Source organism: Scophthalmus maximus, chromosome 13 (genome assembly GCF_022379125.1).
Source record: "Scophthalmus maximus strain ysfricsl-2021 chromosome 13, ASM2237912v1, whole genome shotgun sequence".
NCBI classification, from domain to species: Eukaryota; Metazoa; Chordata; class Actinopteri; order Pleuronectiformes; family Scophthalmidae; genus Scophthalmus; species Scophthalmus maximus.
The window spans coordinates 24354253-24375728 of NC_061527.1; the positions used below are offsets into that span (position 1 = coordinate 24354253).

The 21476-nt window shown below is 53.9% G+C and overlaps 1 protein-coding gene across 2 annotated transcripts in view; it reads left to right on the forward strand.

Moving 5' to 3' along the window:
- phb2b (prohibitin 2b) overlaps window positions 1-21476 on the forward strand; it is a 40901-nt gene that overhangs the window by 14576 nt on the left and 4849 nt on the right. Inside the window, exons 3-9 of one of the 2 annotated variants that reach the window (XM_035648486.1) lie at window positions 16316-16400; window positions 17184-17279; window positions 18510-18694; window positions 18770-18899; window positions 19531-19634; window positions 19879-19956; window positions 20053-20132. In XM_035648486.1, coding sequence (XP_035504379.1) covers window positions 16316-16400; window positions 17184-17279; window positions 18510-18694; window positions 18770-18899; window positions 19531-19634; window positions 19879-19956; window positions 20053-20132 — 758 coding nt within the window. The remainder of the gene's footprint in view (window positions 1-16315; window positions 16401-17183; window positions 17280-18509; window positions 18695-18769; window positions 18900-19530; window positions 19635-19878; window positions 19957-20052; window positions 20133-21476) is intronic. The other variant, XM_035648485.1, reaches the window with a different exon arrangement.

The window sequence follows — 21476 nt, forward strand, 5'->3', positions numbered from 1 at the left end:
AGAGGCAGAGCTGCAGAGGGTCAGAGCTGCAGAGAGTCACAGCTGCAGAGGGTCAGAGCTGCAGAGAGTCAGAGCTGCAGAGAGTCTGAGGGTCAGAGAGTCAGAGCTGCAGAGAGTCAGAGCTGCAGAGAGTCTGAGGGTCAGAGCTGCAGAGAGTCAGAGCTGCAGAGAGTCAGAGCTGCAGAGAGTCTGATGGTCAGAGAGTCAGAGCTGCAGAGGGTCAGAGCTGCAGAGAGTCACAGCTGCAGAGGGTCAGAGCTGCAGAGAGTTAGAGCTGCAGAGAGTCTGAGGGTCAGAGAGTCAGAGCTGCAGAGAGTCTGAGGGTCAGAGCTGCAGAGAGTCAGAGCTGCAGAGGGTCAGAGCTGCAGAGAGTCAGAGCTGCAGAGAGTCTGAGGGACAGAGAGTCAGAGCTGCAGAGGGTCAGTGCTGCAGAGAGTCACAGCTGCAGAGGGTCAGAGCTGCAGAGAGTCAGAGCTGCAGAGAGTCTGAGGGTCAGAGAGTCAGAGCTGCAGAGAGTCAGAGCTGCAGAGAGTCTGAGGATCAGAGAGTCAGAGCTGCAGAGAGTCTGAGGGTCAGAGCTGCAGAGAGTCACAGCTGCAGAGGGTCACAGCTGCAGAGAGTCTGAGGGTCAGAGAGTCAGAGCTGCAGAGGGTCAGAGGGTCAGAGCTGCAGAGAGTCACAGCTGCAGAGGGTCAGAGCTGCAGAGAGTCAGAGCTGCAGAGAGGCTGAGGGTCAGAGAGTCAGACCTGCAGAGAGTCTGAGGGTCAGAGCTGCAGAGAGTCAGAGCTGCAGAGGGTCAGAGCTGCAGAGAGTCACAGCTGCAGAGAGTCTGAGGGTCAGAGAGTCAGAGCTGCAGAGAGTCTGAGGTTCAGAGCTGCAGAGAGTCAGAGCTGCAGAGGGTCAGAGCTGCAGAGAGTCAGAGGGTCAGACTTGCAGAGAGTTAGAGCTACAGAGGGTCAGAGATGCAGAGAGTCAGAGCTGCAGAGGGTCAGAGCTGCCGAGGGTCAGAGCCGCAGAGAGTCTGAGGGTCAAAGAGTCAGAGCTGCAGAGGGTCAGAGATGTGGAGGGTCAGAGCTGCAGAGGGTCAGAGCTGCAGAGAGTCAGAGCTGCAGAGAGTCAGAGCTGCAGAGGGTCAGAGCTGCAGAGAGTCAGAGAGTCAGACTTGCAGAGAGTCAGAGCTACAGAGGGTCAGAGACGCAGAGAGTCAGAGCTGCAGAGGGTCAGAGCTGCCGAGGGTCTGAGGGTCAGAGAGTCAGAGCTGCAGAGAGTCTGAGGGTCAGAGCTGCAGAGAGTCAGAGCTGCAGAGAGTCACAGCTGCAGAGAGTCTGAGGGTCAGAGAGTCAGAGCTGCAGAGGGTCAGAGCTGCAGAGAGTCACAGCTGCAGAGGGTCAGAGCTGCAGAGAGTCAGAGCTGCAGAGAGGCTGAGGGTCAGAGAGTCAGACCTGCAGAGAGTCTGAGGGTCAGAGCTGCAGAGAGTCAGAGCTGCAGAGGGTCAGAGCTGCAGAGAGTCACAGCTGCAGAGAGTCTGAGGGTCAGAGAGTCAGAGCTGCAGAGAGTCTGAGGTTCAGAGCTGCAGAGAGTCAGAGCTGCAGAGGGTCAGAGCTGCAGAGAGTCTGAGGTTCAGAGCTGCAGAGAGTCAGAGCTGCAGAGGGTCAGAGCTGCAGAGAGTCAGAGGGTCAGACTTGCAGAGAGTTAGAGCTACAGAGGGTCAGAGATGCAGAGAGTCAGAGCTGCAGAGGGTCAGAGCTGCCGAGGGTCAGAGCCGCAGAGAGTCTGAGGGTCAAAGAGTCAGAGCTGCAGAGGGTCAGAGATGTGGAGGGTCAGAGCTGCAGAGGGTCAGAGCTGCAGAGAGTCAGAGCTGCAGAGAGTCAGAGCTGCAGAGCTGCAGAGGGTCAGAGCTGCAGAGAGTCAGAGGGTCAGACTTGCAGAGAGTCAGAGCTACAGAGGGTCAGAGATGCAGAGAGTCAGAGCTGCAGAGGGTCAGAGCTGCCGAGGGTCAGAGCCGCAGAGAGTTTGAGGGTCAGAGAGTCAGAGCTGCAGAGGGTCAGAGATGCGGAGGGTCAGAGCTCTAGAGGGTCAGAGCTGCAGAGGGTCAGAGCTGCAGAGAGTCAGAGCTGCAGAGGGTCAGAGCTGCAGAGAGTCAGAGCTGCAGAGGGTCAGAGCTGCAGAGGGTCAGAGCTGCAGAGAGTCACAGCTGCAGAGGGTCAGAGCTGCAGAGAGTCAGCTGCAGAGAGTCTGAGGGTCAGAGAGTCAGAGCTGCAGAGGGTCAGAGCTGCAGAGAGTCAGAGCTGCAGAGAGTGTGAGGGACAGAGAGTCAGAGCTGCAGAGGGTCAGAGCTGCAGAGAGTCACAGCTGCAGAGGGTCAGAGCTGCAGAGAGTCAGAGCTGCAGAGAGTCTGAGGGTCAGAGAGTCAGAGCTGCAGAGAGTCAGAGCTGCAGAGAGTCTGAGGATCAGAGAGTCAGAGCTGCAGAGAGTCTGAGGGTCAGAGCTGCAGAGAGTCTGAGGGTCAGAGCTGCAGAGAGTCACAGCTGCAGAGGGTCACAGCTGCAGAGAGTCTGAGGGTCAGAGAGTCAGAGCTGCAGAGAGTCTGAGGGTCAGAGCTGCAGAGAGTCAGAGCTGCAGAGAGTCACAGCTGCAGAGAGTCTGAGGGTCAGAGAGTCAGAGCTGCAGAGGGTCAGAGGGTCAGAGCTGCAGAGAGTCACAGCTGCAGAGGGTCAGAGCTGCAGAGAGTCAGAGCTGCAGAGAGTCTGAGGGTCAGAGAGTCAGACCTGCAGAGAGTCTGAGGGTCAGAGCTGCAGAGGGTCAGAGCTGCAGAGGGTCAGAGCTGCAGAGAGTCACAGCTGCAGAGGGTCAGAGCTGCAGAGAGTCAGCTGCAGAGAGTCTGAGGGTCAGAGAGTCAGAGCTGCAGAGGGTCAGAGCTGCAGAGAATCAGAGCTGCAGAGAGTCTGAGGGACAGAGAGTCAGAGCTGCAGAAGGTCAGAGCTGCAGAGAGTCACAGCTGAAGAGGGTCAGAGCTGCAGAGAGTCAGAGCTGCAGAGAGTCTGAGGGTCAGAGAGTCAGAGCTGCAGAGAGTCAGAGCTGCAGAGAGTCTGAGGGTCAGAGAGTCAGAGCTGCAGAGAGTCAGAGCTGCAGAGAGTCTGAGGCTCAGAGAGTCAGAGCTGCAGAGGGTCTGAGGGTCAGAGCTGCAGAGAGTCTGAGGGTCAGAGCTGCAGAGAGTTGGAGCTGCAGAGAGTCACAGCTGCAGAGAGTCTGAGGGTCAGAGGGTCAGAGCTGCAGAGAGTCTGAGGGTCAGAGCTGCAGAGAGTCACAGCTGCAGAGGGTCACAGCTGCAGAGAGTCTGAGGGTCAGAGAGTCAGAGCTGCAGAGAGTCTGAGGGTCAGAGCTGCAGAGAGTCAGAGCTGCAGAGAGTCACAGCTGCAGAGAGTCTGAGGGTCAGAGAGTCAGAGCTGCAGAGGGTCAGAGGGTCAGAGCTGCAGAGGGTCAGAGCTGCAGAGAGTCAGAGCTGCAGAGAGTCTGAGGGTCAGAGAGTCAGACCTGCAGAGAGTCTGAGGGTCAGAGCTGCAGAGAGTCAGAGCTGCAGAGGGTCAGAGCTGCAGAGAGTCAGAGCTGCAGAGGGTCAGAGCTGCAGAGAGTCACAGCTGCAGAGAGTCTGAGGGTCAGAGAGTCAGAGCTGCAGAGAGTCTGAGGTTCAGAGCTGCAGAGAGTCAGAGCTGCAGAGGGTCAGAGCTGCAGAGAGTCAGAGGGTCAGACTTGCAGAGAGTTAGAGCTACAGAGGGTCAGAGATGCAGAGAGTCAGAGCTGCAGAGGGTCAGAGCTGCCGAGGGTCAGAGCCACAGAGAGTCTGAGGGTCAAAGAGTCAGAGCTGCAGAGGGTCAGAGATGCGGAGGGTCAGAGCTGCAGAGGGTCAGAGCTGCAGAGGGTCAGAGCTGCAGAGAGTCAGAGCTGCGGAGGGTCAGAGCTGCATAGGGTCAGAGCTGCAGAGGGTCAGAGCTACAGAGAGTCAGAGCTGCAGAGGGTCAGAGCTGCAGAGGGTTAGAGGGTCAGAGCCGCAGAGAGTCTGAGGGTCAGAGAGTCAGAATTGCAGAGAGTCACAGCTGCAGAGGGTCAGAGCTGCAGAGAGTCAGAGCTGCAGAGAGTCTGAGGGTCAGAGAGTCAGAGCTGCAGAGAGTCTGAGGGTCAGAGCTGCAGAGAGTCACAGCTGCAGAGGGTCAGAGCTGCAGAGAGTCAGCTGCAGAGAGTCTGAGGGTCAGAGAGTCAGAGCTGCAGAGGGTCAGAGGGTCAGAGCTGCAGAGAGTCAGAGCTGCAGAGAGTCTGAGGGACAGAGGGTCAGAGCTGCAGAGGGTCAGAGCTGCAGAGAGTCACAGCTGCAGAGGGTCAGAGCTGCAGAGAGTCAGAGCTGCAGAGAGTCTGAGGGTCAGAGAGTCAGAGCTGCCGAGAGTCAGAGCTGCAGAGAGTCTGAGGGTCAGAGAGTCAGAGCTGCAGAGAGTCTGAGGGTCAGAGCTGCAGAGAGTTGGAGCTGCAGAGAGTCACAGCTGCAGAGAGTCTGAGGGTCAGAGAGCCAGAGTTGCAGAGAGTCTGAGGGTCAGAGCTGCAGAGAGTCAGAGCTGCAGAGGGTCACAGCTGCAGAGAGTCTGAGGGTCAGAGAGTCAGAGCTGCAGAGAGTCTGAGGGTCAGAGCTGCAGAGAGTCACAGTTGCAGAGGGTCACAGCTGCAGAGAGTCTGAGGGTCAGAGAGTCAGAGCTGCAGAGGGTCAGAGGGTCAGAGCTGCAGAGAGTCACAGCTGCAGAGGGTCAGAGCTGCAGAGAGTCAGAGCTGCAGAGAGGCTGAGGGTCAGAGAGTCAGACCTGCAGAGAGTCTGAGGGTCAGAGCTGCAGAGAGTCAGAGCTGCAGAGGGTCAGAGCTGCAGAGAGTCACAGCTGCAGAGAGTCTGAGGGTCAGAGAGTCAGAGCTGCAGAGAGTCTGAGGTTCAGAGCTGCAGAGAGTCAGAGCTGCAGAGGGTCAGAGCTGCAGAGAGTCAGAGGGTCAGACTTGCAGAGAGTTAGAGCTACAGAGGGTCAGAGATGCAGAGAGTCAGAGCTGCAGAGGGTCAGAGCTGCCGAGGGTCAGAGCCGCAGAGAGTCTGAGGGTCAAAGAGTCAGAGCTGCAGAGGGTCAGAGATGTGGAGGGTCAGAGCTGCAGAGGGTCAGAGCTGCAGAGAGTCAGAGCTGCAGAGAGTCAGAGCTGCAGAGCTGCAGAGGGTCAGAGCTGCAGAGAGTCAGAGAGTCAGACTTGCAGAGAGTCAGAGCTACAGAGGGTCAGAGACGCAGAGAGTCAGAGCTGCAGAGGGTCAGAGCTGCCGAGGGTCTGAGGGTCAGAGAGTCAGAGCTGCAGAGAGTCTGAGGGTCAGAGCTGCAGAGAGTCAGAGCTGCAGAGAGTCACAGCTGCAGAGAGTCTGAGGGTCAGAGAGTCAGAGCTGCAGAGGGTCAGAGCTGCAGAGAGTCACAGCTGCAGAGGGTCAGAGCTGCAGAGAGTCAGAGCTGCAGAGAGGCTGAGGGTCAGAGAGTCAGACCTGCAGAGAGTCTGAGGGTCAGAGCTGCAGAGAGTCAGAGCTGCAGAGGGTCAGAGCTGCAGAGAGTCACAGCTGCAGAGAGTCTGAGGGTCAGAGAGTCAGAGCTGCAGAGAGTCTGAGGTTCAGAGCTGCAGAGAGTCAGAGCTGCAGAGGGTCAGAGCTGCAGAGAGTCTGAGGTTCAGAGCTGCAGAGAGTCAGAGCTGCAGAGGGTCAGAGCTGCAGAGAGTCAGAGGGTCAGACTTGCAGAGAGTTAGAGCTACAGAGGGTCAGAGATGCAGAGAGTCAGAGCTGCAGAGGGTCAGAGCTGCCGAGGGTCAGAGCCGCAGAGAGTCTGAGGGTCAAAGAGTCAGAGCTGCAGAGGGTCAGAGATGTGGAGGGTCAGAGCTGCAGAGGGTCAGAGCTGCAGAGAGTCAGAGCTGCAGAGAGTCAGAGCTGCAGAGCTGCAGAGGGTCAGAGTTGCAGAGAGTCAGAGGGTCAGACTTGCAGAGAGTCAGAGCTACAGAGGGTCAGAGATGCAGAGAGTCAGAGCTGCAGAGGGTCAGAGCTGCCGAGGGTCAGAGCCGCAGAGAGTTTGAGGGTCAGAGAGTCAGAGCTGCAGAGGGTCAGAGATGCGGAGGGTCAGAGCTCTAGAGGGTCAGAGCTGCAGAGGGTCAGAGCTGCAGAGAGTCAGAGCTGCAGAGGGTCAGAGCTGCAGAGAGTCAGAGCTGCAGAGGGTCAGAGCTGCAGAGGGTCAGAGCTGCAGAGAGTCACAGCTGCAGAGGGTCAGAGCTGCAGAGAGTCAGCTGCAGAGAGTCTGAGGGTCAGAGAGTCAGAGCTGCAGAGAGTCAGAGCTGCAGAGAGTCTGAGGGACAGAGAGTCAGAGCTGCAGAGGGTCAGAGCTGCAGAGAGTCACAGCTGCAGAGGGTCAGAGCTGCAGAGAGTCAGAGCTGCAGAGAGTCTGAGGGTCAGAGAGTCAGAGCTGCAGAGAGTCAGAGCTGCAGAGAGTCTGAGGATCAGAGAGTCAGAGCTGCAGAGAGTCTGAGGGTCAGAGCTGCAGAGAGTCTGAGGGTCAGAGCTGCAGAGAGTCACAGCTGCAGAGGGTCACAGCTGCAGAGAGTCTGAGGGTCAGAGAGTCAGAGCTGCAGAGAGTCTGAGGGTCAGAGAGTCAGACCTGCAGAAAGTCTGAGGGTCAGAGCTGCAGAGAGTCAGAGCTGCAGAGGGTCAGAGCTGCAGAGAGTCAGAGCTGCAGAGGGTCAGAGCTGCAGAGAGTCACAGCTGCAGAGAGTCTGAGGGTCAGAGAGTCAGAGCTGCAGAGAGTCTGAGGTTCAGAGCTGCAGAGAGTCAGAGCTGCAGAGGGTCAGAGCTGCAGAGAGTCAGAGGGTCAGACTTGCAGAGAGTTAGAGCTACAGAGGGTCAGAGATGCAGAGAGTCAGAGCTGCAGAGGGTCAGAGCTGCCGAGGGTCAGAGCCACAGAGAGTCTGAGGGTCAAAGAGTCAGAGCTGCAGAGGGTCAGAGATGCGGAGGGTCAGAGCTGCAGAGGGTCAGAGCTGCAGAGGGTCAGAGCTGCAGAGAGTCAGAGCTGCGGAGGGTCAGAGCTGCATAGGGTCAGAGCTGCAGAGGGTCAGAGCTACAGAGAGTCAGAGCTGCAGAGGGTCAGAGCTGCAGAGGGTTAGAGGGTCAGAGCCGCAGAGAGTCTGAGGGTCAGAGAGTCAGAATTGCAGAGAGTCACAGCTGCAGAGGGTCAGAGCTGCAGATAGTCAGAGCTGCAGAGAGTCTGAGGGTCAGAGAGTCAGAGCTGCAGAGAGTCTGAGGGTCAGAGCTGCAGAGAGTCACAGCTGCAGAGGGTCAGAGCTGCAGAGAGTCAGCTGCAGAGAGTCTGAGGGTCAGAGAGTCAGAGCTGCAGAGGGTCAGAGGGTCAGAGCTGCAGAGAGTCAGAGCTGCAGAGAGTCTGAGGGACAGAGGGTCAGAGCTGCAGAGGGTCAGAGCTGCAGAGAGTCACAGCTGCAGAGGGTCAGAGCTGCAGAGAGTCAGAGCTGCAGAGAGTCTGAGGGTCAGAGAGTCAGAGCTGCCGAGAGTCAGAGCTGCAGAGAGTCTGAGGGTCAGAGAGTCAGAGCTGCAGAGAGTCTGAGGGTCAGAGCTGCAGAGAGTTGGAGCTGCAGAGAGTCACAGCTGCAGAGAGTCTGAGGGTCAGAGAGTCAGAGTTGCAGAGAGTCTGAGGGTCAGAGCTGCAGAGAGTCAGAGCTGCAGAGGGTCACAGCTGCAGAGAGTCTGAGGGTCAGAGAGTCAGAGCTGCAGAGAGTCTGAGGGTCAGAGCTGCAGAGAGTCACAGCTGCAGAGGGTCAGAGCTGCAGAGAGTTAGAGCTGCAGAGAGTCTGAGGGTCAGAGAGTCAGAGCTGCAGAGAGTCTGAGGGTCAGAGCTGCAGAGAGTCAGAGCTGCAGAGGGTCAGAGCTGCAGAGAGTCAGAGCTGCAGAGGGTCAGAGCTGCAGACAGTCACAGCTGCAGAGAGTCTGAGGGTCAGAGAGTCAGAGCTGCAGAGAGTCAGAGAGTCAGAGCTGCAGAGAGTCTGAGGTTCAGAGCTGCAGAGAGTCAGAGCTGCAGAGGGTCAGAGCTGCAGAGAGTCAGAGGGTCAGACTTGCAGAGAGTTAGAGCTACAGAGGGTCAGAGATGCAGAGAGTCAGAGCTGCAGAGGGTCAGAGCTGCCGAGGGTCAGAGCCACAGAGAGTCTGAGGGTCAAAGAGTCAGAGCTGCAGAGGGTCAGAGATGCGGAGGGTCAGAGCTGCAGAGGGTCAGAGCTGCAGAGGGTCAGAGCTGCAGAGAGTCAGAGCTGCGGAGGGTCAGAGCTGCATAGGGTCAGAGCTGCAGAGGGTCAGAGCTACAGAGAGTCAGAGCTGCAGAGGGTCAGAGCTGCAGAGGGTTAGAGGGTCAGAGCCGCAGAGAGTCTGAGGGTCAGAGAGTCAGAATTGCAGAGAGTCACAGCTGCAGAGGGTCAGAGCTGCAGAGAGTCAGAGCTGCAGAGAGTCTGAGGGTCAGAGAGTCAGAGCTGCAGAGAGTCTGAGGGTCAGAGCTGCAGAGAGTCACAGCTGCAGAGGGTCAGAGCTGCAGAGAGTCAGCTGCAGAGAGTCTGAGGGTCAGAGAGTCAGAGCTGCAGAGGGTCAGAGGGTCAGAGCTGCAGAGAGTCAGAGCTGCAGAGAGTCTGAGGGACAGAGGGTCAGAGCTGCAGAGGGTCAGAGCTGCAGAGAGTCACAGCTGCAGAGGGTCAGAGCTGCAGAGAGTCAGAGCTGCAGAGAGTCTGAGGGTCAGAGAGTTAGAGCTGCCGAGAGTCAGAGCTGCAGAGAGTCTGAGGGTCAGAGAGTCAGAGCTGCAGAGAGTCTGAGGGTCAGAGCTGCAGAGAGTTGGAGCTGCAGAGAGTCACAGCTGCAGAGAGTCTGAGGGTCAGAGAGTCAGAGTTGCAGAGAGTCTGAGGGTCAGAGCTGCAGAGAGTCAGAGCTGCAGAGGGTCACAGCTGCAGAGAGTCTGAGGGTCAGAGAGTCAGAGCTGCAGAGAGTCTGAGGGTCAGAGCTGCAGAGAGTCACAGCTGCAGAGGGTCAGAGCTGCAGAGAGTTAGAGCTGCAGAGAGTCTGAGGGTCAGAGAGTCAGAGCTGCAGAGAGTCTGAGGGTCAGAGCTGCAGAGAGTCAGAGCTGCAGAGGGTCAGAGCTGCAGAGAGTCAGAGCTGCAGAGGGTCAGAGCTGCAGACAGTCACAGCTGCAGAGAGTCTGAGGGTCAGAGAGTCAGAGCTGCAGAGAGTCAGAGAGTCAGACCTGCAGAGGGTCAGAGCTGCAGAGGGTCAGAGGTGCAGAGAGTCAGAGCTGCAGAGAGTCTGAGGGTCAGAGCTGCAGAGAGTCAGAGCTGCAGAGGGTCACAGCTGCAGAGAGTTTGAGGGTCAGAGAGTCAGAGCTGCAGAGAGTCTGAGGGTCAGAGCTGCAGAGAGTCAGAGCTGCAGAGAGTCACAGCTGCAGAGAGTCTGAGGGTCAGAGAGTCAGAGCTGCAGAGGGTCAGAGGGTCAGAGCTGCAGAGAGTCACAGCTGCAGAGGGTCAGAGCTGCAGAGAGTTAGAGCTGCAGAGAGTCTGAGGGTCAGAGAGTCAGAGCTGCAGAGAGTCTGAGGGTCAGAGCTGCAGAGAGTCAGAGCTGCAGAGGGTCAGAGGGTCAGACTTGCAGAGAGTCAGAGCTACAGAGGGTCAGAGATGCAGAGAGTCAGAGCTGCAGAGGGTCAGAGCTGCCGAGGGTCAGAGCCGCAGAGAGTTTGAGGGTCAGAGAGTCAGAGCTGCAGAGGGTCAGAGATGCAGAGGGTCAGAGCTCTAGAGGGTCAGAGCTGCAGAGGGTCAGAGCTGCAGAGAGTCAGAGCTGCAGAGGGTCAGAGCTGCAGAGAGTCAGAGCTGCAGAGAGTCTGAGGGACAGAGAGTCAGAGCTGCAGAGGGTCAGAGCTGCAGAGAGTCACAGCTGCAGAGGGTCAGAGCTGCAGAGAGTCAGAGCTGCAGAGAGTCTGAGGGTCAGAGAGTCAGAGCTGCAGAGGGTCAGAGCTGCAGAGAGTCTGAGGGTCAGAGAGTCAGAGCTGCAGAGAGTCTGAGGGTCAGAGCTGCAGAGAGTTGGAGCCTCAGAGAGTCACAGCTGTCGAGAGTCTGAGGGTCAGAGGGTCAGAGCTGCAGAGAGTCTGAGGGTCAGAGCTGCAGAGAGTCAGAGCTGCAGAGGGTCACAGCTGCAGAGAGTCTGAGGGTCAGAGAGTCAGAGCTGCAGAGAGTCTGAGGGTCAGATTTGCAGAGAGTCAGAGCTGCAGAGAGTCACAGCTGCAGAGAGTCTGAGGGTCAGAGAGTCAGAGCTGCAGAGGGTCAGAGGGTCAGAGCTGCAGAGAGTCACAGCTGCAGATGGTCAGAGCTGCAGAGAGTCAGAGCTGCAGAGAGTCTGAGGGTCAGAGAGTCAGACCTGCAGAGAGTCTGAGGGTCAGAGCTGCAGAGAGTCAGAGCTGCCGAGGGTCAGAGCCGCAGAGAGTTTGAGGGTCAGAGAGTCAGAGCTGCAGAGGGTCAGAGATGCAGAGGGTCAGAGCTCTAGAGGGTCAGAGCTGCAGAGGGTCAGAGCTGCAGAGAGTCAGAGCTGCAGAGGGTCAGAGCTGCAGAGAGTCAGAGCTGCAGAGAGTCTGAGGGACAGAGAGTCAGAGCTGCAGAGGGTCAGAGCTGCAGAGAGTCACAGCTGCAGAGGGTCAGAGCTGCAGAGAGTCAGAGCTGCAGAGAGTCTGAGGGTCAGAGAGTCAGAGCTGCAGAGGGTCAGAGCTGCAGAGAGTCTGAGGGTCAGAGAGTCAGAGCTGCAGAGAGTCTGAGGGTCAGAGCTGCAGAGAGTTGGAGCCTCAGAGAGTCACAGCTGTCGAGAGTCTGAGGGTCAGAGGGTCAGAGCTGCAGAGAGTCTGAGGGTCAGAGCTGCAGAGAGTCAGAGCTGCAGAGGGTCACAGCTGCAGAGAGTCTGAGGGTCAGAGAGTCAGAGCTGCAGAGAGTCTGAGGGTCAGATTTGCAGAGAGTCAGAGCTGCAGAGAGTCACAGCTGCAGAGAGTCTGAGGGTCAGAGAGTCAGAGCTGCAGAGGGTCAGAGGGTCAGAGCTGCAGAGAGTCACAGCTGCAGATGGTCAGAGCTGCAGAGAGTCAGAGCTGCAGAGAGTCTGAGGGTCAGAGAGTCAGACCTGCAGAGAGTCTGAGGGTCAGAGCTGCAGAGAGTCAGAGCTGCAGAGGGTCAGAGCTGCAGAGAGTCACAGCTGCAGAGAGTCTGAGGGTCAGAGAGTCAGAGCTGCAGAGAGTCTGAGGTTCAGAGCTGCAGAGAGTCAGAGCTGCAGAGGGTCAGAGCTGCAGAGAGTCAGAGGGTCAGACTTGCAGAGAGTTAGAGCTACAGAGGGTCAGAGATGCAGAGAGTCAGAGCTGCAGAGGGTCAGAGCTGCCGAGGTTCAGAGCCGCAGAGAGTCTGAGGGTCAAAGAGTCAGAGCGGCAGAGGGTCAGAGATGCGGAGGGTCAGAGCTGCAGAGGGTCAGAGCTGCAGAGAGTCAGAGCTGCAGAGAGTCAGAGCTGCAGAGGGTCAGAGCTGCAGAGTGCTGCAGAGCTGCAGAGGGTCAGAGCTGCAGACAGTCACAGCTGCAGAGAGTCTGAGGGTAAGAGAGTCAGAGCTGCAGAGGGTTAGAGCTGCAGAGAGTCACAGCTGCAGAGGGTCAGAGCTGCAGAGAGTCAGAGCTGCAGAGAGTCTGAGGGTCAGAGAGTCAGAGCTGCAGAGAGTCAGAGCTGCAGAGAGTCTGAGGGTCAGAGAGTCAGAGCTGCAGAGAGTCTGAGGGTCAGAGCTGCAGAGAGTTGGAGCCTCAGAGAGTCACAGCTGTCGAGAGTCTGAGGGTCAGAGGGTCAGAGCTGCAGAGAGTCTGAGGGTCAGAGCTGCAGAGAGTCAGAGCTGCAGAGGGTCACAGCTGCAGAGAGTCCGAGGGTCAGAGAGTCAGAGCTGCAGAGAGTCTGAGGGTCAGATTTGCAGAGAGTCAGAGCTGCAGAGAGTCACAGCTGCAGAGAGTCTGAGGGTCAGAGAGTCAGAGCTGCAGAGGGTCAGAGGGTCAGAGCTGCAGAGAGTCACAGCTGCAGATGGTCAGAGCTGCAGAGAGTCAGAGCTGCAGAGAGTCTGAGGGTCAGAGAGTCAGACCTGCAGAGAGTCTGAGGGTCAGACTTGCAGAGAGTTAGAGCTACAGAGGGTCAGAGATGCAGAGAGTCAGAGCTGCAGAGGGTCAGAGCTGCCGAGGTTCAGAGCCGCAGAGAGTCTGAGGGTCAAAGAGTCAGAGCTGCAGAGGGTCAGAGATGCGGAGGGTCAGAGCTGCAGAGGGTCAGAGCTGCAGAGAGTCAGAGCTGCAGAGAGTCAGAGCTGCAGAGGGTCAGAGCTGCAGAGAGTCAGAGCTGCAGAGAGTCAGAGCTGCAGAGCTGCAGAGGGTCAGAGCTGCAGAGAGCTGCAGAGCTACAGAGGGTCAGAGATGCAGAGAGTCAGAGCTGCAGAGGGTCGGAGCTGCCGAGGGTCAGAGCCGCAGAGAGTTTGAGGGTCAGAGAGTCAGAGCTGCAGAGGGTCAGATATGCGGAGGGTCAGAGCTCTAGAGGGTCAGAGCTGCAGAGGGTCAGAGCTGCAGAGAGTCAGAGCTGCAGAGGGTCAGAGCTGCAGAGAGTCAGAGCTGCAGAGGGTCAGAGCTGCAGAGGGTCAGAGCTGCAGAGGGTCACAGCTGCAGAGGGTCACAGCTGCAGAGAGTCAGCTGCAGAGAGTCTGAGGGTCAGAGAGTCAGAGCTGCAGAGGGTCAGAGTGTCAGAGCTGCAGAGAGTCAGAGCTGCAGAGAGTCTGAGGGACAGAGGGTCAGAGCTGCAGAGGGTCAGAGCTGCAGAGAGTCACAGCTCCAGAGGGTCAGAGCTGCAGAGAGTCAGAGCTGCAGAGAGTCTGAGGGTCAGAGAGTCAGAGCTGCCGAGAGTCAGAGCTGCAGAGAGTCTGAGGGTCAGAGAGTCAGAGCTGCAGAGAGTCTGAGGGTCAGAGCTGCAGAGAGTTGGAGCTGCAGAGATTCACAGCTGCAGAGAGTCTGAGGGTCAGAGAGTCAGAGTTGCAGAGAGTCAGAGCTGCAGAGGGTCACAGCTGCAGAGAGTCTGAGGGTCAGAGAGTCAGAGCTGCAGAGAGTCTGAGGGTCAGAGCTGCAGAGAGTCAGAGCTGCAGAGAGTCAGAGCTGCAGAGAGTCTGATGGTCAGAGAGTCAGAGCTGCAGAGGGTCAGAGCTGCAGAGAGTCACAGCTGCAGAGGGTCAGAGCTGCAGAGAGTTAGAGCTGCAGAGAGTCTGAGGGTCAGAGAGTCAGAGCTGCAGAGAGTCTGAGGGTCAGAGCTGCAGAGAGTCAGAGCTGCAGAGGGTCAGAGCTGCAGAGAGTCAGAGCTGCAGAGGGTCAGAGCTGCAGAGAGGCAGAGCTGCAGAGGGTCAGAGCTGCAGAGAGTCACAGCTGCAGAGAGTCTGAGGGTCAGAGAGTCAGAGCTGCAGAGAGTCTGAGGTTCAGATCTGCAGAGAGTCAGAGCTGCAGAGGGTCAGAGCTGCAGAGAGTCAGAGCTGCAGAGGGTCAGAGCTGCAGAGAGTTAGAGCTGCAGAGAGTCTGAGGGTCAGAGAGTCAGAGCTGCAGAGAGTCTGAGGGTCAGAGCTGCAGAGAGTCAGAGCTGCAGAGGGTCAGAGCTGCAGAGAGTCAGAGCTGCAGAGAGTCAGAGCTGCAGAGGGTCAGAGCTGCAGAGAGCTGCAGAGCTACAGAGGGTCAGAGATGCAGAGAGTCAGAGCTGCAGAGGGTCGGAGCTGCCGAGGGTCAGAGCCGCAGAGAGTTTGAGGGTCAGAGAGTCAGAGCTGCAGAGGGTCAGAGATGCGGAGGGTCAGAGCTCTAGAGGGTCAGAGCTGCAGAGGGTCAGAGCTGCAGAGAGTCAGAGCTGCAGAGGGTCAGAGCTGCAGAGAGTCAGAGCTGCAGAGGGTCAGAGCTGCAGAGGGTCAGAGCTGCAGAGGGTCACAGCTGCAGAGGGTCACAGCTGCAGAGAGTCAGCTGCAGAGAGTCTGAGGGTCAGAGAGTCAGAGCTGCAGAGGGTCAGAGTGTCAGAGCTGCAGAGAGTCAGAGCTGCAGAGAGCCTGAGGGACAGAGGGTCAGAGCTGCAGAGGGTCAGAGCTGCAGAGAGTCACAGCTCCAGAGGGTCAGAGCTGCAGAGAGTCAGAGCTGCAGAGAGTCTGAGGGTCAGAGAGTCAGAGCTGCCGAGAGTCAGAGCTGCAGAGAGTCTGAGGGTCAGAGAGTCAGAGCTGCAGAGAGTCTGAGGGTCAGAGCTGCAGAGAGTTGGAGCTGCAGAGAGTCACAGCTGCAGAGAGTCTGAGGGTCAGAGAGTCAGAGTTGCAGAGAGTCAGAGCTGCAGAGGGTCACAGCTGCAGAGAGTCTGAGGGTCAGAGAGTCAGAGCTGCAGAGAGTCTGAGGGTCAGAGCTGCAGAGAGTCAGAGCTGCAGAGAGTCAGAGCTGCAGAGAGTCTGATGGTCAGAGAGTCAGAGCTGCAGAGGGTCAGAGCTGCAGAGAGTCACAGCTGCAGAGGGTCAGAGCTGCAGAGAGTTAGAGCTGCAGAGAGTCTGAGGGTCAGAGAGTCAGAGCTGCAGAGAGTCTGAGGGTCAGAGCTGCAGAGAGTCAGAGCTGCAGAGGGTCAGAGCTGCAGAGAGTCAGAGCTGCAGAGGGTCAGAGCTGCAGACAGTCACAGCTGCAGAGAGTCTGAGGGTCAGAGAGTCAGAGCTGCAGAGAGTCTGACGTTCAGAGCTGCAGAGAGTCAGAGCTGCAGAGGGTCAGAGCTGCAGAGAGTCAGAGCTGCAGAGGGTCAGAGCTGCAGAGGGTCAGAGCTGCAGAGGGTTAGAGGGTCAGAGCCGAAGAGAGTCTGAGGGTCAGAGAGTCAGAGCTGCAGAGAGTCACAGCTGCAGAGAGTCTGAGGGTCAGAGAGTCAGAGCTGCAGAGAGTCTGAGGTTCAGATCTGCAGAGAGTCAGAGCTGCAGAGGGTCAGAGCTGCAGAGAGTCAGAGCTACAGAGGGTCTGAGATGCAGAGAGTCAGAGCTGCAGAGGGTCAGAGCTGCCGAGGGTCAGAGCCGCAGAGAGTTTGAGGGTCAGAGAGTCAGAGCTGCGGAGGGTCAGAGCTGCAGAGGGTTAGAGGGTCAGAGCCCCAGAGAGTTTGAGGGTCAGAGAGTCAGGGCTGCAGAGAGTCACAGCTGCAGAGGGTCAGAGCTGCAGAGAGTCATGTGCTGCAGAGAGTCTGAGGGTCAGAGAGTCAGAGCTGCAGAGAGTCTGAGGTTCAGATCTGCAGAGAGTCAGAGCTGCAGAGGGTCAGAGCTGCAGAGGGTTAGAGGGTCAGAGCCGCAGAGAGTCTGAGGGTCAGAGAGTCAGAGCTGCAGAGAGTCACAGCTGCAGCTCTGAGAGCTTCAGAGAGTCAGAGCTGCAGAGAGTCTGAGGGTCAGAGAGTCAGAGCTGCAGAGGGTCAGAGCTGCAGAGAGTCAGAGCTGCAGAGAGTCTGAGGGACAGAGAGTCAGAGCTGCAGAGGGTCAGAGCTGTAGAGAGTCAGAGCTGCAGAGGGTCAGAGCTGCAGAGAGTCAGAGCTGCAGAGAGTCTGAGGGTCAGAGAGTCAGAGCTGCAGTGAGTCTGAGGGTCAGAGCTGCAGAGAGTCAGAGCTGCAGAGGGTCACAGCTACAGAGAGTCACAGCTGCAGAGAGTCTGAGGGTCAGATAGTCAGAGCTGCAGAGAGTCTGAGGTTCAGAGCTGCAGAGAGTCAGAGCTGCAGAGGGTCAGAGCTGCAGAGAGTCTGAGGTTCAGAGAGTCAGAGCTGCAGAGGGTCAAAGCTACAGAGAGTCAGAGCTGCAGAGAGTCTGAGGGTCAGAGAGTCAGAGCTGCAGAGGGTCAGAGCTGCAGAGGGTTAGAGGGTCAGAGCTGCAGAGAGTCTGAGGGTCAGAGAGTCAGAGCTGTCTGAGGGTCAGTTAATCCTGATTATACTATTGATAATATCTGTCATTAACAGCAACATGTCAAAACCTTTTTCAGAAAGCTGTGTTGTATCTTTCCCAGTCCTTAAATCTTTTGCGTGTGTGTGTGTGTGTGTGTGTGTGTGTGTGTGTGTGTGTGTGTGTGTGTGTGTGTGTGTGTGTGTGTGTGTGTGTGTGTGTGTGTGTGTGTGTGTGTGTGTGTGTGTGTGTGTGTGTGTGTGTGTGTTTGTGTGTGTGTTTGTTTGTGTGTGCGTGCGTGCAGTGGAAGGTGGGCACAGAGCCATCATCTTCAACAGGATTGGAGGCATGCAGATGGACACTGTACTTGCTGAGGGGCTGCACTTCAGGTAGGATCAGTTGATCAGTTCACTCACTTCATCTACACTGACTCTGTTCTAACACGACCCAACACATGGTCACATACTACATCAGTGTTAACCCTCTGCACTGGCTTCCTCTTCATTTCTTGATGCTCCATTTTGGAGCCACAAATGACCAGGCTCAGAAGTAGTTTATTATCGCCCTTTTACCCAGGACTAAAATAAAAAGTTTTGTTTTCGTCAGCTTCTGCTGCTCATATGCCACAGATTTAGGTTAGTATATTAGCACTGCCAGACAGGACAGATACTTGGTTGTATTTTGCTGATTTTCAGGTTCAGATAGTTAAAGGAGTGTGTGTCAGTTCAGCTAATGTACCTCACATTTTAACAGTTTGGACATGTTGGTTTTAGCATTAGCAGCAGGAAACTGTTACGCAGTCATTAAAGCCTTTATTATGTTAGTATGGTCTTTGTTTCCTTTACGTTGATGGTCGGCTGGACTGGAGTATTGATTGCTGTTATAGGTCTGTCTCTGCTGTGTGCAGCTGAACCCTCTAACCTGTTGCTATTTTGAAAAAGCATCTGTAACCTTTGCATCAAGGCTTTAATTCCCTTTGTGAATTAAGGAGTTGATGCAGGAGACACTGATAGGGAGGAAAATATTGCTCAACTGATAAATGCATTACAGTTGGTGGAAGCTCTCGATTCATTCACCTTTAATTGTCATATTGACTGGTTGTTGGTCTTCTTAAGAAGTGTTTGTGTGTGTGGCAGAGGACTGTGTGACACTGACATTTACTACAACTGTAGTGTGTGTGTGTCATAGGGTCCCCTGGTTCCAGTACCCCATCATCTATGATATCAGAGCCAGGCCCAGGAAGATCTCCTCTTTGACTGGCAGCAAAGGTAACACACACGCACGCACGCACGCACGCACTCACTCTCACACACACTCTCTTCTCTTCTGAGATATGACGTTCGCTTGCAGTCAAGGCTGAACTGATGAGAATGAAAATCAAGTTCTTTGGCCATAATTCATATTTTAGTAACATCACACTATTCTCAATCCCTTTTTTAAATTCCTCCAAAGTCCTCTCTACATATATTATGAGTCTCGACCGACTGTTGGGTGGAGGTGGTGATTCTTGTCTAAAACATTAGTATGTTACACTTGACTTTGGTACAGAAGGTGGGGTTTCGATTCCAGGTCATCCCTTAGTCAAGGCCCTGAATGCTGCCGGCTCGATGATTGTAAGTTGCTTTACGTAAAATTAATGTAATGTAATATTATAATATTATAGTATTATATTATACATCTGTCCAGTAACACTCCAGTGCACATTGAACTCCTGCACCAGCACAAGTCAGGTCCACTGCTCAGGGCGGAGGTTTTACTGCATCGCACATCATCATCAGTCGTCACGTGAGAACTTGTGCTGGATCACTCCTGTAGAGCAGTGCACTTTGTTTAGGTTTTGAGACGAGATGACAGTAGATTTGCAAAACTTTGTAGCCCATCATTCTGCTGTTCTTTGGCCTGATGCTTCAGATTGACTATGGGGCTCCTGTGCCTAGTCAAGGTACTGTAGATTTAGACATGCAATTCTGTAATGTACCAGCAGAAGACAAGTTTTAAACTCTCCTCTGACAAAACATTTTTGAGAATAGAATGACTATCTGCAGCTTAGTTTTGTAAATATGAAGCATGTGCATCGAGAATCATGCCAGTGACTGTATTTATGTAGTTTTATTGACCACTCAATGCACTTTACAGCGCATCTGACATTCACCCAATTCAATTTTATCTGTAAAGCGCCAAATCACAACATACATTATCTCATACATTGACCCAGATATTCATACAGTGCTTCTATGTCTAGTGCTTTGTTATCACCCCCCCCCCCCCCTGAAATCTTCGATCATATCATATAGTGAATGATTTTTGTGATGTAAACACTGCTTACACCAGAAGAGGGCACTAGTATGTAGTGATAGTAGTGACACACACAGTGATAGTGATGTACAGTAAGGAACATATTGGTTGCCTTGCACAGGCTTGGTACACTTAAAGCTGCTGCTCAGTTTTCATGTTTTATGACAGGGATATTGTTCTGTATAATGTGTAACTTTGTGTAGATTTGCAGATGGTTAACATAGCAGTGCGAGTGTTGTCCAGGCCCGTGGCGTCCAACCTGCCCGTCATGTACCAGCAGCTGGGGAAGGACTACGATGAGCGCGTCCTTCCCTCCATCGTCAACGAGGTGCTGAAGTCTGTGGTGGCAAAGTTCAACGCCTCACAGCTCATCACCCAGAGAGCACAGGTACGTGTTCACTTCTTCTCAACAGATGTTATGTTTTCTGATATGATGTGAAGTTGATATTGAGTGTTGGTGTAGGTGTCCCTGCTGGTGCGCAGGGAGCTGTTTGAGAGAGCTCAAGACTTTAACATCATCCTCGACGACGTGTCCATCACTGAGCTGAGCTTCAGCAGCCAGTACACTGCAGCTGTGGAGGCCAAGCAAGTTGGTGAGGCTCAGCATCACACACACCATGTTCATGTTGTCATGTTGCTCGGCTGCCACAGTGATCTCACATCATCTCCTGTCAAATTCAGTCCACTTTAAACGTTTCACAAATCTACAGAGGTTCTTGTTTAATGTGTAGGTTAGTTGCTGACAGTGGCTTCAGGAACAGAGCCAGCAGATCATCTCAGAAGTTTAAGAATTTACAATAGACTTAAAAAATGTTTTATGACAGGAGCAAACAGTAGTCAGCTCATTGAGCCGATGGGAGACCGACGCACTGACCACTAGGCGAAAGCCATGAGTGGCAGCGCCACCAGCCAGCAGGTCTTTTAAAGGGATAGTTCAGTGATTTTTAAGTGGGGTTATATGAGCTACTTATGCATAGTTATTATGTTACCTTAAGGAGATGGAGAAAAAGACGTTTTTCGGTGATCCCCTTCCACTTCTCCTCCAAACTCCATTAAATGACAGCGCTGACCCTAACCCTGTTCACAGGGGCAAAAGATTCAACCAGAAGTTTCAGGGTTTGGTTGTTGGTAGAATTTATTTTTTATCTCTCTGAAATGTTTGTTTAACTGAGGAAGTTTGTCAGAATAACCAAGTGTGTCCTGAGTGCTGGTGTCTGTGTTCAGCCCAGCAGGAGGCCCAGAGGGCCCAGTTCTATGTGGAGAAAGCCAAACAAGACCAGAGACACAAGATCATCCAGGCAGAGGGAGAAGCTGAAGCTGCTAAGATGGTGCTCTCACAGTTTCTCTTTTTAAGTCAACTTGAATCATGACGAATTATTGATTATTATAGAGCCTGAATAGTAACACAACGTGACATTGCCGACCTTGCATCACATTTCTTGTGTGTGTGTGTGTGTGTGTGTGTGTGTGTGTGTGTGTGTGTGTGTGTGTGTGTGTGTGTGTGTGTGTGTGTGTGTGTGTGTGTGTGTGTGTGTGTGTGTGTGTGTGTGTGTGTGTGTGTGTGTTGGTCAGTTGGGCCAAGCAGTGACTAAGAACCCCGGTTACCTGAAGCTGAGGAGGATTAGAGCAGCACAGAGCATCGCTAAGACGGTCAGTACCACTGGTTCTGTCCTGTCTCATGGCTGTCTGATACAACTCACAGGATTGAATATTGATGATGATGATGATTATGATGGCTGTTCACAGGTGTCATCATCTCAGAACAAGGTGTACCTCAATGCTGACAGTTTGGTCCTGAACCTTCAAGACCAGACATCTTTTAACAAGTAGGTTTGCACTCACTCACTCACTCAAAGATTAACATGTGTAACATGTCAGGTCATAATCCCTGATGTGAAGGAATTGAAGGGGGGGGGGGCAGGTGGTGAAACACATCACATAGCTGAGTAACACATTTTGAACAATGCAGGGATGGAACTGTAATGGTGGAACCAGGCCCGTATCGAGGATTTTAGCAATACTGAGGTCCAATTTTGTTTTTATTTCCCTGATATAAATTTGCGCATTTTAAGACGTTTGGAGAGCAACTACTGTTTGACAGTAGTTTCAAAACCATATCAGTGGGCAGAAGCATAAATGACTTCCGATAGCGAGGGCAATGATAGCAGAGAGCAGTGGAGATCATAACAGTACAACATTATAAGTGTCTCCCCTAGGTTTATTGGTTTGTAGATATTTTCTGTTGGGGGTTACTTGCCATATTTCCCTCCTCCTTTCTCTCTTTCTATCTACTAGGAAAGTACCAAAATAACTTTGTTTATCAGTACCAAGTAAGTACATGGAAACGTAATTGGAAACTAGATGGTAATACAATCTATGTACTAAGAAAGTACCCATACTGAACGGATAGTAAGTACTAAGTTATTACTTAGTATAAAATTATGAACAGAATATTTCCTGAGGATATTGCAATATATCAGGTGGCGTTTCCTGATATTTTAAAGACCATAATTCTTTCTGTATTAGGATTTTCCTTTCATTTCCACTTTCTTACATATGTTTTGTGTTCTTTAAAGAAATTAAGTAATTTTTCAGACACACACACTCAACTACTGCAGGTCACTTTTTGCCGTTTCAAAAAGAAAACTGAAACCATCAACACCGCGGGCCAAACATACATGTTGAGAATGGCCACTACACTAGTAATGTTAATGAGAACACAGCGGAGCTTTCCGTAGAGCGTCAAAACCCGAATTTCATTCACACTTCTTTACAGACTTTACCGGGGATACCATGGGCCGCTTAAAACGCGTATTTTTTAACTTTCGGTTTCACGGACTTCATAGCAAATTATGCAAAAAATAACACCGATGTCCTCTGTGTCCTCAATGGTAGATATGGCCATGGGTGGTACGTGTTGTTTGTTGTACATCATTTATAAATCATGGCAGCTTGTCAGGGGAAAAGCATCTCACAGATTTATAATATTAGTAATCACAAATTCTACGCAGAAATATGTATATATGTAGCTTTAACTATACTCTGTCAGCATGTTTGTTAAATTTGACCTGTAACACATCCCCTCAGCCTCAAATGCACCAGTAGAACAGTCACATCATGCCGAGCTGAGCTACATGTGTGATCGAGTCGCTGTCACAGGGTGGCGCCAA